Source organism: Danio aesculapii, chromosome 3, assembly GCF_903798145.1.
Source record: "Danio aesculapii chromosome 3, fDanAes4.1, whole genome shotgun sequence".
In the NCBI taxonomy this organism is placed as follows: Eukaryota; Metazoa; Chordata; class Actinopteri; order Cypriniformes; family Danionidae; genus Danio; species Danio aesculapii.
In genome coordinates, this window is record NC_079437.1 from 4,087,629 (window position 1) to 4,104,016 (window position 16,388).

At 34.1% G+C, this 16,388-nt stretch overlaps 1 protein-coding gene across 1 annotated transcript in view; it reads right to left on the reverse strand.

Moving 5' to 3' along the window:
* Positions 1-7,861: 7,861 nt before the first annotated feature.
* The window catches only part of nup85 (nucleoporin 85), a 40,892-nt gene continuing 32,365 nt past the window's right edge, over positions 7,862-16,388 (reverse strand). Inside the window, 6 exon segments of the mRNA XM_056448635.1 lie at positions 7,862-8,047; positions 12,578-12,667; positions 12,971-13,122; positions 14,770-14,782; positions 14,784-14,871; positions 16,291-16,359. Of these exon segments, the coding sequence (XP_056304610.1) occupies positions 7,949-8,047; positions 12,578-12,667; positions 12,971-13,122; positions 14,770-14,782; positions 14,784-14,871; positions 16,291-16,359 (511 nt within the window). The 3' untranslated portion in view covers positions 7,862-7,948.

A 16,388-nucleotide genomic window follows, 5' to 3' on the forward strand; every position in this document is an offset into this window, starting at 1 on the left:
GCCAACAAATCTGCAGCAAATACGTGATGCTATCATGTCAATATGGTGCAAAATCTCTGAGGAATATTTCCAGTAGCTTGTTGAATCTATGCCATGAAGGATTAAGGCAGTTCTAAAGGCAAAAGGGGGACCCCAGGTACTAGTAAGGTGTACCTAATAAAGTGGCCGGTGAGTAATGTTAAATATTAAATATAATGTTACATTTTTTTTAATCGACCACTTTGTCATGCACTATTGTTTTAAAGCCCATTTTGATGTCTGCTGTGTGGTATTTTGGTGTAAACTATGGTATTCAATGGTATATTCCTAAATGGATGATACTGATGGTGTCACATGACCTCGCCGCTGTCCGTGGAGTGTATTTAACCATGATTTCACTCTGCTCTGGCAGTTCTAGGTGTTTTTCTGGTCCTCGAAACATTCACTGTTTCTAAAAATACTAGGCCATTCATTTCCTGCAAACGTCATGAAGCATCAGAATGAATGTAGCTGAAGAGTTTACAAGCTGTGAGTTTAAGACCAGCACGATGATGGCTGCGTTTCCTTTATGTCCAAGTTCAACACTGTTTCTGCTTTTATTTATTGCTGCTACAGGAACATTTGGACTGGGGTTTCAGCATTATCGTCTGTCAGCCTTTTTTTTTTGACAATATTAGATTTGTTTATTTAATGTTGGCGTATATTTGCATAGTGTTACTACTGTAGCTACGTTTCCATCCAAACCGAATTAAATTCATGTGCAAAACTGGGATGTCGCATAAGAGTTTTGTGAATAAAGCAGCATTTCCATCCAATGAGAAACTAAAGAGAACAAAATCATGATGTCCTGGTAAACTGGAGCAGATATCAGTCAGAGAAATTAGTTTAGTGTGTTGGGATTTGCCACTGTGGTGATTTTTCTTCTCTAATAAATGAGTTGCGCCTCAGAAGATGAAGACGAAATGCAATGAACGCGCTGAATGTGGCGCTTTTGGAGGCATCCATTAAGGGGCCGATCACACCGAATGCGTTTTTTGCTTTGAGGCATTTATCTTTTGAATGGTTTACAAACGGCCGCAAGCAATTTGCGCGGTGCTTATGCGCCTTGCGTACCTCGTGTTTTAACCGCCTGCTGCGCCTCACGCTTTTGCCGTTGCTCGCTGTGCGCTCTCAGTTGTAAAAACATCCATTCTGAACAGAAAAAGTGCGTTACATCAGTCGCGTCTGTTTCATTCTCCAATCAAATGAAAGCAGAGGCGGGGTTATGCTGAGGTGACAGCAGTGGTTGTGCTGTCATGATGTCTACAGAGACTTTTAAAGATGGAGAGACTAGTGGTCGCTGTTTCAAGTTATCCAAATAAAACGTTTATGACTACTTAGTTATGCGAATATACTTTTCAAAGTTGCTTATCAAAATGTATGCACATCCTGGCGTTCCATCAAGCATTTTTTAAGTGATAATCCAAAATGCGCATGAAAATTGGTGGATGGAAACATAGCTACTGTCTGCAGTTAGAGATGCAGTTCTGGATGGAGAATAATCAGTGTATCATGAGTCTGTCAGATTGGGGATGTGTGTCTTTTCATGTGATTTGGCAGTATTAGCAGAGAAAAGCGAGCGTTTTATTTTAGATTAAAAAGGTGGTTTCACCCGCAGACAAATGAACTCATATTTTGCATATAGGAACATTTTTAGAGCATTTAATAGATCATAAAGTTTTTTATTTGTGTTATGATATTATTTGCACGGCACATAAATTCACATTTCTTCTATATGTGAATATTATGTGCATTTATTAATATTTAAAGTTCTATCCAGCACTAGGCTATAAAATACAGGCTTGATTTATTTATTATTTTAATATTGCGATCAAAAGTGAAGCCATTTTATTCATTGATCTCGTACTCGTCTTCATTTTGCAGCTCATGTCTTCATTTTGTGAGTTTTTTCATTTTATTTTCTAAGATTAATTTGTATTAGTCTGGATGCGTGTATGAAGACACTCTGCTGATTCTGATGAAGGTTTGGTGAAGGTTGTTATTATGCATCTGCATCATTTCCAGGGTTTTCGAGGATCCTCATGTGTGTGTTAATGAATCATTGTGTCTCTGTCAAAGAGCCAAAGCTTCACCTGCTCTGATGTTAACCAGGTTTAGGACTTTAGATGGAAAGTATGCGGGACAAATGTACAAGTTATAGGACGATGTAATGGTTGATGATGATGCGATGCTCTGGTGTTTGATAATGATTTCATGTTTACTGCGCCATTAAAGATTGAGATGGATTGACCTGCACTCGTTTCATTGTGTTTAAATGCTTCACTTCGATTAGGGCTGCATGATATTGGAATATAATACAATCTTTATTAGTTACAAACACTGTAATTTCTTGTGGCCAGATGTGTTAAACATGAAATGTTGATAGTTGCAGGCCTTAAAGGGATAGTTCACCCAAAAATGAACATTTACTCACCGTTTACTCATCCTTCACTTGTTTTAAAGGTTTATGGTTTATTAAAAGATCTTCTTTATGTGTTCAACATAGAAAACCTCATAAACGTTTGGAACAAGTGAAGGGTGTAATGAAAATAGTTTAATTTTTGGGTGATTATATCTTTTTAAAAAGCATGCAGATGCTAAACTTTAACTCCATTATGATAAACTCTGCATCGATTATAATCATCTATAATGCTGCCAACTCAACATTATGCGTTGATGCACACATTGCGATATCAATGCTGAAACCATATGTTGTGCAGTCCTAATTTGCATTAATTACTTGTCAATCATTCTATTTTTTTTTCCCAAAAATTGTCAAATTGTTTGTATGATTAAACTTTTCTTATTTATATATGTATGTATATATATAATTTTTAAAGGAGTTTTTAACCTTTAATGGATAGAATGGTGCAGAGAATTGACAGGAAATAGTTGGGAGCAGAGAGAAGGGAAGGGTCAGCAAAGGCCCTTGAGCCGGGAATCGAACTTGGGTCGCCGTGAGCACCATGGTGCTATATGTCGGCGCTATTAACCACTAGGCTATTGGTGCCGACATGATTAAACTTTTCTAAGTTGATTCAGTAATCACAGGGTTATTTAATTGTTGATAATGCTTTTTGTCTGGCTGGTTGTTACCGCAGAATAAAGACAGGTTTGTTGGAAGCCTGACGTGAAGTCGAGCAGTGTTGTATAAAGGGGGTCGCACACCGGATGCGGCGCGACACGGCGGACACATGACAGTTGGAACTTGGAAGTATAACACACCAGACGCGCACATTCAAATGTTATTTAATATGAAACTATGCAGATGGCGCTCTGTGGCGCGGCAGATATATGAACAGTGTCCTGAGTTGCAGCTGGGCGTCGCGGACAGCCACTGACTTGCGGTGCTGGTGTGCGTACCCTGATAGAAATCTATGTTTACAATTCTAAAATGCATGGCGCTGTGTGGTATTTTATCCCACCTAAACATAAATTAGGCACGCAAAAAAAACTCTGAGCCATAATAGTTTAGTAATTATTTAATGAAATGCAAAGCTTTTTCAAAATAGCTTAATTTGAATTCAACAAAAACAAAAATTCAAAACAAGAACTTCTTCAACATATAGGATGGGTATTATACAACTCTTTTTTCCAGGACACATAGCATGAACCAGAACTTCACAGGTTGTTAAAAAGTAAAAGAGTACTCAACAAATGTTTACATACTGTTTACAGCTGTGATCATTTCAGAATTCAACATCAGAAAGTTTTGTTTTTGGCAGTTCAGATATACAGTACTTTTTCCAAAGAATTTGTAGAACTTTAACAGATTTCAGATCTACGAATGAGCCACAGAAGCCCTCCTCCAACACAAATTCTCAAGGTAAATCCAGCTATTTTATTTTTGTACTGTGTATCCTAGTCTGATATGTTAGGGCTGAATAATATGACCTGAAATCCACTTCACTGCATATTGTCACATGTAGCAGGTAACAATAAATTAAATGTTAATTACATTTTTGATTTATATTTAATTAAAATGGTACAAAATGAAACCAAATTGAGAAAGGCATTTATTTTGGTATGGTATTTTACAGGTAATATGTGTATCCTTATCTTTATAGCCCCAAAAAACTGATCTTGTTTTAAGAATAAAATACTACACGAGATTGGACTGCAATTTAATTTTGAATGTTTTATTTTTGTTTTTCTTAGCCAATTAAACTTAGTTATGTATTTTAAAATACCTAAATTGAAGTTTAAGCAAAAAATTTTGCTTAAATGTATTTAACATGCCCGTATCCAGCCTATTTAAAGGGGTGGTTCTTTTTTTCTCAAAAAGTGAACCTTTTTGTAGTTATTTGCCTAAAATTATGAGGTTCAAATACTGCATTTTAGTGAAATTTAAGCACTAATTTGTGCTGGATTAGTTTGTCAAACTGTTATCGTTACCAGACTTTTTGATGCAACAAAAATACTTCCTATATTTTTATCGGTTTGCTTATTTGCAGTGCTTATCATACTATTTTTTTTTTGTTTACAAAAATGTGTTTATTTACAAGTGTGCATTTTAAGTTATTACAGTTACATACATAATGTAATGATTAGAATAAAAAAAAATTAAATTTAATTCTTGTTTTTTTTTTTGCTAATTTATTATCCATCATAAACAACAAACCAATAAAAGGCAACCTGTTAAAACTTTTTTAATTGAAAACTAGCCTATATGCAAACAAACTGGACAGCTCATTTCCTCAGTCAGAATTTGTCCATTTAAATAATAAAAGCCTTTTTTTATTGGTTATTCTTCTTAAAGGCTTCTTCTATTGGTTATTGTCATGATTTATGATGGCATACTGTAAAAAATGGGATAAATAAGCTCATATAGGGGCCAAATTCTGGACTTTGTCAGTAGGGGGGTGGGTCTTTCGAACCACCTGTAAACCCACCCACCCGGGTACGGGCCTGTTTAACCTGCAAATGTAGCTTAAAGTTATGTATTTTACCTGAAAGTATTAGCATAAATTTACATATTTTACCTGCAAATGTAGCTTAACGTTAGGTGTTTTGCCTGCAAATTTGGGTTAATAACAATCACAGACATAATGAAAGACCAGTTTATAAGTTATTTAGTTTTTAAGACTTTATTTGAACTTTAATAACATGTTAAGTTTGCCTGTTTAAAAAAGACAAAAAGAAAATACACTTTTAGTTGTTCTTTAGTGACAAAATACACAATATTTTTTGCAGCAACAAGCAGTCAAGTATAGGTCTACACAGTCAAACTAACACTAATATACAGTACTTTAAATCTCTTTATGTCTATCAGTGTATCAAATCCCATTGTAAAACGAACATGAAGGCCTGCTCTCTATACTTCAAAACAAAGAACCGGTGATATTTGAAGAACAAAATCAGGAACAATTAAGTCAAGGAGGATCAAGTATGCTCAACGTATGCATCAGTGACCTGCCGGAGAAACACAGATTGTAAGTAAAATGCTAAAGTTTAAAATAACTAAATTAAAATTAATTTAATGGACAATGCAAAATTTTACTTAGTTGTCTTTACCCTGTGGTCACAGCTTTGATGATACATTGTCTATTTTTCAATGTCAATTTCAAATAGAATTCATAGAAATGGGCTACAAATATGATTTTAATAAAGTAAAATATGTATTAAAAGAAATCTAACTTTGAGCACAATAGTCTGTCATTTTACAAAAGCGACTCTTACCTGATTAGCTTGGTTGACAGGAGAGACAGAAATTATCCTGTCTTTAAAAATGGTGTTTCCGATAATCTCCGTTCCAGTGTTTAGTTTTAGCAGCCTCGTGTTTCAAACACCTTTATATCTCCAATTTTACCATTTAAAACGAAGGCAAATTACTTGCATAATAAACAACACGTGTTTAAATGTGTAATCTTCACGCAGTTTTGGGTCAAAAAGCCTGAGACCGCATTGAAAGTGAAATGTTTCAAAAAAAAGTGTGTGCTGTGAAAGGGAAACATGAAGATGTGTGAGTGACGCTAACCTTGTGTTGTTGTTTTTCTGGGAGATATGCGTCTTCTCCGTGTTCTTCTCATCCCTGAATCTAAAAGACGACCTTTTGTGTAGTAATAAAAGTAGCTGAGTGAAATATAGCTGAATTGTGAATACACATTCACGCAAAGAAGGACATTTATGACAATAAAATATAACTCAGCCGAGCCGTTGCGTTACATCAACGGTTGAAAATAACGGCCTGTTTTCAAATTGTTTTTCAAATCAAGTCAAATCGAACGTCACTCACTGCGTGGCGCGCGAAAAGTTTTCACAAGACGGTGATGACGTTTTAACAGCGTCATCAGCTTCTTAAATCATCGAAGGTTTTCAATATTTATATATATTTTTAAAGTATGTATATTTCTAAAGCTATACTTTGTATTTTTATTAATTTGCATCAAATTACACACAAAAAGTGAATGTGAGGTATTTGAAAAGCATGGCAGGACAGTAAATTTGAAGATCTCTTGTACCTTCTATCAGTCTCACACATTTTTTTCTTCCTTTTCTAAAAATTTATAACACAATTGTGGAGTTTTTATTTTGTTATTTGAGCAAATTGGCATGCAAAACATTTATTTATGGTGCGTTTCCTCAAATTCTGCTGCAAAAAAATCATGGAAATATGAAATGATAATATAAGACCGTTTGCCTGATAGACATTTCTGGATTTATTTAAATTAATAGAATATTGTACCTCTTATTCCTAATAAATAAAATGTCACACAGCACTCATTGCATTTATAAGAGCACTATTGGCCTGATGGGAAAAAAACAGCATGCTATTGTGATTTGATCAGATACTGGTTTATGCTGGTCATGTTCTGGTCAGGACTCCCTAACCCTCATTTACCCCAATTAACTCATTTAGTATTATTAGGTGTATTCAATATAAAAATCTCTCCAAAAGTTTGTACAAAAATTACATTGTGTTAGACCAGTGTTTCTCAACCATGTTCCTGGAGGACCACCAACACTGCATGTTTTTGATGTCTCCTTTGTCTGTCACACCCATTACAGCTCTTTCAGTCTCTGCTGATGAGCTGATGATATGAATCAAGTGTGTTTAAGAAGACGTGGTAAATGTGCAGAGCTTGTGGTCCTCCAGGAACGTGGTTGAGAAACACCGTGTTAGACAATTTCTAAATGGTAACGTATCTTACAGTTTATATATATATATATATATATATATATATATTTAAGTCTGTTTTTCTCAACAATGTTTTATACGAGCATTGAAATGAGCATTAAAAATATAATGTTAAAGCATTTTAAAAACTCTGAAATTACTAAACAGGGGTTTAATATTAACTACATTAGAATGTTTTAACAGGTGATGCAGAAACATGTAATAGCTTAAAATGGACAAATGTAATTATAAAAATAAGTTCGAAATTAGCTTGGCGTTTTTCTGAAATATATTGTTGAAATAATAAAGTAAAATAAGTTACATTTTAAAATTCGACACCATTTTTATCCAGCTGAGTACTCTATTCTGATTACATTGATCACTCTTGTCATTTCTGTTCAATGGAAAAAGAAATTGTTTGTTTTGTGATTGAGTATTTTCTGGGCAGATATGTGAAATTTTATTAAAATATATACTATACATATATAAATATATATATATATATATATATATATATATATATATATATATATATATATACTAATAATAACAGCCTATTTAAATTATACATATAATTAATCTAAATTGTATTAATACTTCACAATTTCCTACACAATTCATAGAGTTAATCAGACTAGAGGAGATGCTATTTTAATACAAACAATCCAGTTTTTCCCCATAATAACTCTTTGCAAACAAAAAACAAATATGAAACCATTTTTTTCTAGCAAAAACTGCAAAAAGGTTTTATTAAAGAGGTCACATTTCTTCAGATTTATATACAGAAAAAAACAGCTGGACGATCAGATGAACTTATGTTTCTACGGTCCCCTCTTTGACGATGGCCGTAGCGAGATTACGAGCCAACGCCGCTCGCAAGAGCTCCATCTTCGTGGACTCCAGATCATCCTCCTGAAACACCAAAGCACACACAATTTAGAGAATGAATTACTATTAGATTAATTAATTTGCAATTCAACAATAGCATGTGGAATTAAAGTTATCTCTTTTGCCTGCAAATGTAACGTAAAGTTATGCATTTTACCTACAAATTTAGCATAGTCATGTATTTTACCTGCAAATTTGGCATAAAGTTATGTATTTTACCTGCAAATCTAGCGTAGTTATGCATTTTACCTGCAAATTTGGCGTAAAGTTATGTATTTCACCTGCAAATTTAGCATAGTCATGTATTTTACCTGTAAATTTGGCGTAAAGTCATGTATTTTACCTGTAAATTTGGCATAAAGTTATGTATTTTACCTGCAAATTTGGCGTAAAGTTATGTATTTTACCTGCAAATTTAGCATAGTCATGTATTTTACCTGTAAATTTGGCGTAAAGTCATGTATTTTACCTGTAAATTTGGCGTAAAGTCATGTATTTTACCTGTAAATTTGGCATAAAGTCATGTATTTTACCTGCAAATTTGGCGTAAAGTCATGTATTTTACCTGTAAATTTTGCATAAAGTTATGTATTTTACCTGTAAACCTGTAAATTTGGCATAAAGTCATGTATTTACCTACAAATTTGGCGTAAAGTCATGTATTTTACCTGTAAATTTTGGCGTAAAGTCATGTATTTTACCTGTAAAACCTGTAAATTTGGCGTAAAGTCATGTATTTTACCTACAAATTTGGCGTAAAGTCATGTATTTTACCTGTAAATTTGGCGTAAAGTCATGTATTTTACCTGCAAATTTGGCGTAAAGTCATGTATTTTACCTGTAAACCTGTAAATTTGGCGTAAAGTCATGTATTTTACCTGTAAACCTGTAAATTTGGCGTAAAGTCATGTATTTTACCTGTAAACCTGTAAATTTGGCGTAAAGTCATGTATTTTACCTACAAATTTGGCATAAAGTCATGTATTTTACCTGTAAATTTGGCTTAAAGTCATGTATTTTACCTACAAATTTGGCGTAAAGTCATGTATTTTACCTACAAATTTGGCGTAAAGTCATGTATTTTACCTACAAATTTGGCGTAAAGTCATGTATTTTACCTGTAAACCTGTAAATTTGGCGTAGTCATGTATTTTACCTGTAAATTTGGCGTAAAGTCATGTATTTTACCTACAAATTTGGCGTAAAGTCATGTATTTTACCTACAAATTTGGCGTAAAGTCATGTATTTTACCTGTAAATTTGGCGTAAAGTCATGTATTTTACCTGTAAATTTGGCGTAAAGTCATGTATTTTACCTGTAAATTTGGCGTAAAGTCATGTATTTTACCTGTAAATTTGGCGTAAAGTCATGTATTTTACCTGCAAATTTGGCGTAAAGTCATGTATTTTACCTGCAAATTTGGCGTAAAGTCATGTATTTTACCTGTAAACCTGTAAATTTGGCGTAAAGTCATGTATTTTACCTGTAAACCTGTAAATTTGGCGTAAAGTCATGTATTTTACCTGTAAATTTGGCGTAAAGTCATGTATTTTACCTGTAAATTTGGCGTAAAGTCATGTATTTACCTGTAAATTTGGCGTAAAGTCATGTATTTTACCCTGCAAATTTGGCGTAAAGTCATGTATTTTACCTGCAAATTTGGCGTAAAGTCATGTATTTTACCTGTAAACCTGTAAATTTGGCGTAAAGTCATGTATTTTACCTGTAAACCTGTAAATTTGGCGTAAGTCATGTATTTTACCTGTAAACCTGTAAATTTGGCGTAAAGTCATGTATTTTACCTGTAAACCTGTAAATTTGGCGTAAAGTCATGTATTTTACCTACAAATTTGGCGTAAAGTCATGTATTTTACCTGTAAATTTGGCATAAAGTTATGTATTTTACCTGCAAATTTGGCGTAAAGTTATGTATTTTACCTGCAAATTTAGCATAGTCATGTATTTTACCTGTAAATTTGGCGTAAAGTCATGTATTTTACCTGTAAATTTGGCATAAAGTCATGTATTTTACCTGCAAATTTGGGCGTAAAGTCATGTATTTTACCTGTAAATTTTGCATAAAGTTATGTATTTTACCTGTAAACCTGTAAATTTGGCATAAAGTCATGTATTTTACCTACAAATTTGGCGTAAAGTCATGTATTTTACCTGTAAATTTGGCGTAAAGTCATGTATTTTACCTGTAAACCTGTAAATTTGGCGTAAAGTCATGTATTTTACCTACAAATTTGGCGTAAAGTCATGTATTTTACCTGTAAATTTGGCGTAAAGTCATGTATTTTACCTGCAAATTTGGCGTAAAGTCATGTATTTTACCTGTAAACCTGTAAATTTGGCGTAAAGTCATGTATTTTACCTGTAAACCTGTAAATTTGGCGTAAAGTCATGTATTTTACCTGTAAACCTGTAAATTTGGCGTAAAGTCATGTATTTTACCTACAAATTTGGCGTAAAGTCATGTATTTTACCTGTAAACCTGTAAATTTGGCGTAAAGTCATGTATTTTACCTGTAAATTTGGCGTAAAGTCATGTATTTTACCTACAAATTTGGCGTAAAGTCATGTATTTTACCTACAAATTTGGCGTAAAGTCATGTATTTTACCTGTAAATTTGGCGTAAAGTCATGTATTTTACCTGTAAATTTGGCGTAAAGTCATGTATTTTACCTACAAATTTGGCGTAAAGTCATGTATTTTACCTATAAATTTGGCGTAAGTCATGTATTTTACCTGCAAATTTGGCGTAAAGTCATGTATTTTACCTGTAAACCTGTAAATTTGGCGTAAAGTCATGTATTTACCTGTAAAACCTGTAAATTTGGCGTAAAGTCATGTATTTTACCTGTAAACCTGTAAATTTGGCGTAAAGTCATGTAGTTTACCTACAAATTTGGCATAAAGTCATGTATTTTACCTGTAAATTTGGCGTAAAAGTCATGTATTTTACCTGTAAATTTGGCGTAAAGTCATGTATTTTACCTACAAATTTGGCGTAAAGTCATGTATTTTACCTACAAATTTGGCGTAAAGTCATGTATTTTACCTACAAATTTGGCGTAAAGTCATGTATTTACCTACAAATTTGGCGTAAAGTCATGTATTTTACCTACAAATTTGGCGTAAAGGTCATGTATTTTACCTACAAATTTGGCGTAAAGTCATGTATTTTACCTACAAATTTGGCGTAAAGTCATGTATCTTACCTGTAAATTTGGCGTAAAAGTCATGTATTTTACCTGTAACCTGTAAATTTGGCGTAAAAGTCATGTATTTTACCTACAAATTTGGTGTAAAGTCATGTATTTTACCTACAAATTTGGCGTAAAGTCATGTATTTTACCTACAAATTTGGCATAAAGTCATGTATTTTACCTGCAAATTTGGCATAAAAGTCATGTATTTTACCTGTAAATTTGGCTTAAAGTTATGCATTTTACCTGCAAATGTAACGCAAAGTTATGTATGCTAGCCGGCAGCTAGCTCTGTGCAACTTTCACACTGAAGCTAAGCATGGCTGTGCCCGGTCAGTACCTGGTTGGGAGACCACATGGGAAAGCTTGGTTGCTGCCAGAAGTGGTGTTTGTGAGGCCAGCAGGGGGCGCCCAACCTGCGGTCTGTGTGGGTCCTAATGCCCCAGTATAGTGACGGGGACTCTGTATTGCTCAGTGAGCGCTGTCTTTTAGATGAGACATTAAACCGAGGTCCTGACTCTCTGTGCTCATTAAAAATATCAGGATGTTCTTCGAAAAAGTGTAGGGGTTTAAGCTCTGGCATCCTGGCCAAATTTACCCACTGACCTCTGTCCATCATGGCCTCTTAACCATCCCCATATCATAATTAGCTTCATCACTCTGTCTCCTCTCCACCAATCAGCTGGTGTGCTGTCTGGCACAAAAATGTCTGCCGTTGCGTCATCCAGGTGGATGCTGCACACTGGTGGTGGATGAGGAGATTCCCCACTATGTGTAAAGCGATTTGAGTGCCCAGAAAAGCGCTACATAAATGTAAGGAATTATTATTATTAAATTTGGCATAAAGTTATGTATTTACCTGCAAATGTAACGTAAAGTTATGTATTTTCCTTGCAAGTTTGGCTCAAAGTTATGCATTTTACCTGCAAATGTAGCGTAGTTACGTATTTACCTGGCAAATGTAGTGTAAAGTTACGTATTTTACCTGCAAATTGGCATAAAGGCATGCATTTTACCTGCAATCTAATATAAGGTTATGTATTTTACCAGAAAAATTGAACAAAGTTATGTATTTTACCTGCAAGTTTTTGCGTAAAGCACTACGTTACAGACATTTTCACACACACACAAAAAAAAACTATTAACAAGCTAGTTTTAAGATAATTAGACTAAATACACTGCCTGAAATAAGTGTTACAATACTTTGACATTTTTTTCTAATTTCAAGCAATCTTACCCAGTATAATTATCTCACTGCACTGGCAGATCATTTAACTTGTTTATAGTCTCCATCTTCTTAAATCAGTCATTTATTTCTCGTATTTAGATGTTATCTTTACCTGCTCCATCTGGTTGGAGTCTTTGGTTCCTGAGTTGAGCTCTTCCAGACAGGACATGAGCTCATACGTCTGATCCACTGTGAAGATCACCTGTACACGCAAACAAATACAGCCAGTCAAGTGAAAATGCTAACAACGCTAACGGACTATTGGTTTAGCTGACGGACAAAAATAGTCACTAGTCATGATATAGGAATACGCTTTTCCCTGCCCACCAAATTAATTGACAGGAGCGCATTAACATGTATAGTAACGCATATAAACATGTCCACAGAACAGGATTTGTAAAGAAACTGGAATTAAAAGATATTCTCCAACTCTCTGTGATCATCTGCACCTCAAGAATGGGCAAAACAGTGTAAAGTTAAACGTGTGTGTGTGTGTGTGTGTGACCTCCTCCTGCTCCAGCAGTGGCAGTGCGTCAGTCAGCAGGGTCATCCACAGACTGCGTGGAGCGATCTTCGCCATCATGAGCGACAGCAGGAGTTTGGCCGCATCAGAGAATCGATTCTCACCATAAAGCCTGTGAAACTCACGGTACTTTCCTACAAACACACACATTTGTTTTGGTGAATTGTGGGGTCCATTCCATAGGACCTGTTTTTATACTGAACAAAACTGTTTTTATCACTCTACGTCAACACTCCCCCTCACAAGAAATAATTTTACTTTCTAAAACAACTCAATGGCTGCATCCAAAATCACCTACTACTGGAGTTATGTAGTAACATTTGAATTTACTTCACCACCATTAAAAAGTGTTCTATATGTTCTATATAGTATGAATGTAAGTCATATGCCTACTACTCAAAAATCACCAGCAACTCCAAGCCGCCTACTTCTCGAAAATTGTCAAGTACTCTCGAAAATTGTCAACTACTCGGAAATCGCAAACTACTTGGAAATCGTAATTTACTCAAAAATAGCCAACTACTCGAAATCAGCAACTAACTTCGAAAACGTCAACTACTCAAAAGCGTCAACTACTCAAAATTACCAACTACTCCAAGCCGCCTACTTCTCGAAATGATTAACTACTTTAAAACAGTAACTACTCGAAATCGCCAACTACTTAAATTGACAACTTACTCGAAATCACTAACTACTCGAAAATCACACTACTCACAGTAACCAACTACTCGAAATCACTAACTACCTGAAAATTAACAACAACATCCAACTGCCTAATTCCAAAAATCGTCACTACTCAAAAATCAGCAACTACTCGAAAACGTCAACTACTCAAAATCAACTACTCAAAACATCAACTACTCAAAATTGCCAACTACTCAAAAATCAGCAACTACTCGAAAAACGTCACTACTTCAAAAATCAGCAACTACTCGAAAAGACGTCAAACTACTCAAAATTGCCAACTACTCAAAAATCGCAAACTACTCAAAACCACAAACTACGTAAAAAAATCCCCTACTGTGACATACTACATCCGCCATTTGTCATTACCACTCCCATTCATGAATCTCTTCTCTCGCTTAGCATTTTGGCATATAACATCCATTGTATGCGCAGTACAGATCTCGCCGGAAGTAGTAGGTCATGTGGGTACTTCTTGCACACTGTTTTTCCAATACTATGAATTCAGACACACTACTCGGCTTGTTACTACTGCTTTAGTGTACGATTGTTTGATTACGAGCCTTTTAAAAAATGTCGACATAGGTAACTGTTTTCGTAAGTCGCCTTCTCTTGTAATATCTCTGTATATACATCCATGTCATTATACAAGCGTACATCTACACTTTAATGTGACATTCTTTCTATTGCTTAACTCCATATACATAGTACACTTTACCAAATAAAACTGTTTCTTTGGCTCAGCGGAACGGTTTGCCAAGCATCAGTCACAGGTGTGTGTTTGTAGAGTATTTACAACAGCTCTGAACATGGCTCAACCAATCAGAATCAAGAACTGAAACTATAAGTCTTATAATGGGCGTTTAATCCCAGAATGTTATATCAGAGCTGAATGTATGTACATTCGCTAAAGATAGCGACTGATTGTTAGATATTTAAATACTGGATTAAGTGTGTGCATATTAACATTAATTGAAAAAATTGCTTACAGCTAGAGCAAGAACTTTAAATGAAAGCACTGTGCTCGAACAGAGAATAAACATCATATTGAAATATACATATTTCACATAAACCCATAAATGGCATCAACGGTATACCTAAAAACGTCAGTCCTGTCACTGAGCAGCATGGCAGGACCCAGATTATCCAACACATCCAGATCTGCGAAAGAGCCTTTATTACTGTAATCCTGAAGAAACCTGCAGAAAACACAAGAGCAGTAGAATAATTCACATAGTTTACACACTAATGGGGGAATACTGTACATAAGTGACCGGTTGATAGTTTTTCATCTCTCAAGATTTATTGTATTTGTTTGATGTGAGAACATTTTTCAGGATTTCCAATAAATAAAATTACATTTGGAGCTTTTTCCTCATTTATTTTTCTTTTCTTTATTTTCAGGGGTTTTTTATTTGTTATGACTAAAAAAAAAAAAATTAAGCTTATGGCTCCAAATGATGAATATTCTTAATTCTTCTCAAATGAAAACATGAATTATTAGGGAAATACTTATTTATTTTATTATATGAAAAAACCCACGTAATAAAAATAATAGTTTAAAATAATAAAGAATATTGTTATTAATTGTCATTAATAGTTTTTTTCTATTGAGTTTATTTGTTGGGATTGAAATTTAGGGTTATTTCTACCAAAATATTGAATTCTTCTGAATTTAAAACACCTGCATTTCGTTGCCTTGTACTTGTACATGTGTGATGACAATAAATTGAATCTAATCTAATCTAATCTAATAATTATAGCAATTTCTTTATGTTATTATATGTATATTTATATTATGTTTTATGTTATGTTATATGTATATTATATGTTAATATATATTAATAAAACACTAAATGACAATTAATAACAATAATAACATCACAAAAAATGTCATTTATCACATTATAATAACATTATAAAATTGTCAGTTTTTATTTTTCTATTTTATTCATATGTTGGGATTAAAACTTCTTCCAAGTATCAAATTCTTAACTCTACTGAAATTAAATCATTGGTATTGTGTAATATATATATATATATATATATATATATATATATATATATATATATATATATATATATATATATATATATATATACATATATATATAAATATATAAGTAAAATATATTTATATACTTTACTTGTAATTATACATTTACATACTTTAATGTATAAAATACATTTGTATACAACTTTTTATATTTACACAACAGCAATGCAAAACTATAACATTTATTTTTAATTGATGAGAAATGTCATTAGCTTATAACAGGCATGGCAAACTCGATCCCGGAGGGCCGGTGTCCCTGCAGAGTTTGCTCCAACCTAATCAAACACACCTAAACACCCTAATAGTGTCTTCAAGATCACTAGAGAGCTACAAGCAGGTGTGTTTGATTAGGGTTGGAGCACAAACTATGCAGGGACACCGGGCCTCCAGGATTGAGTTTGCCCATCCCTGGTTTATAACATTATACAAAGGACATTTCACTCAAACATGCAAACTGTAAATGCAGAGAAACTGAGGATTATCATGCGCTCATTTTTTTTTATTTTAATCTCTGCTTATTAACTGATCTACAGGACAGCCATTGTGTGTGTGTGTGTGTGACCTCTCGGAGATGAGCGTAGCGAGGGCGGCATCTTTAGCTCTGATGCTCCAGGACAGTGCGGATCCCAGTCTGTTTGTTCCTCAGAGCCCTTTTAGCCC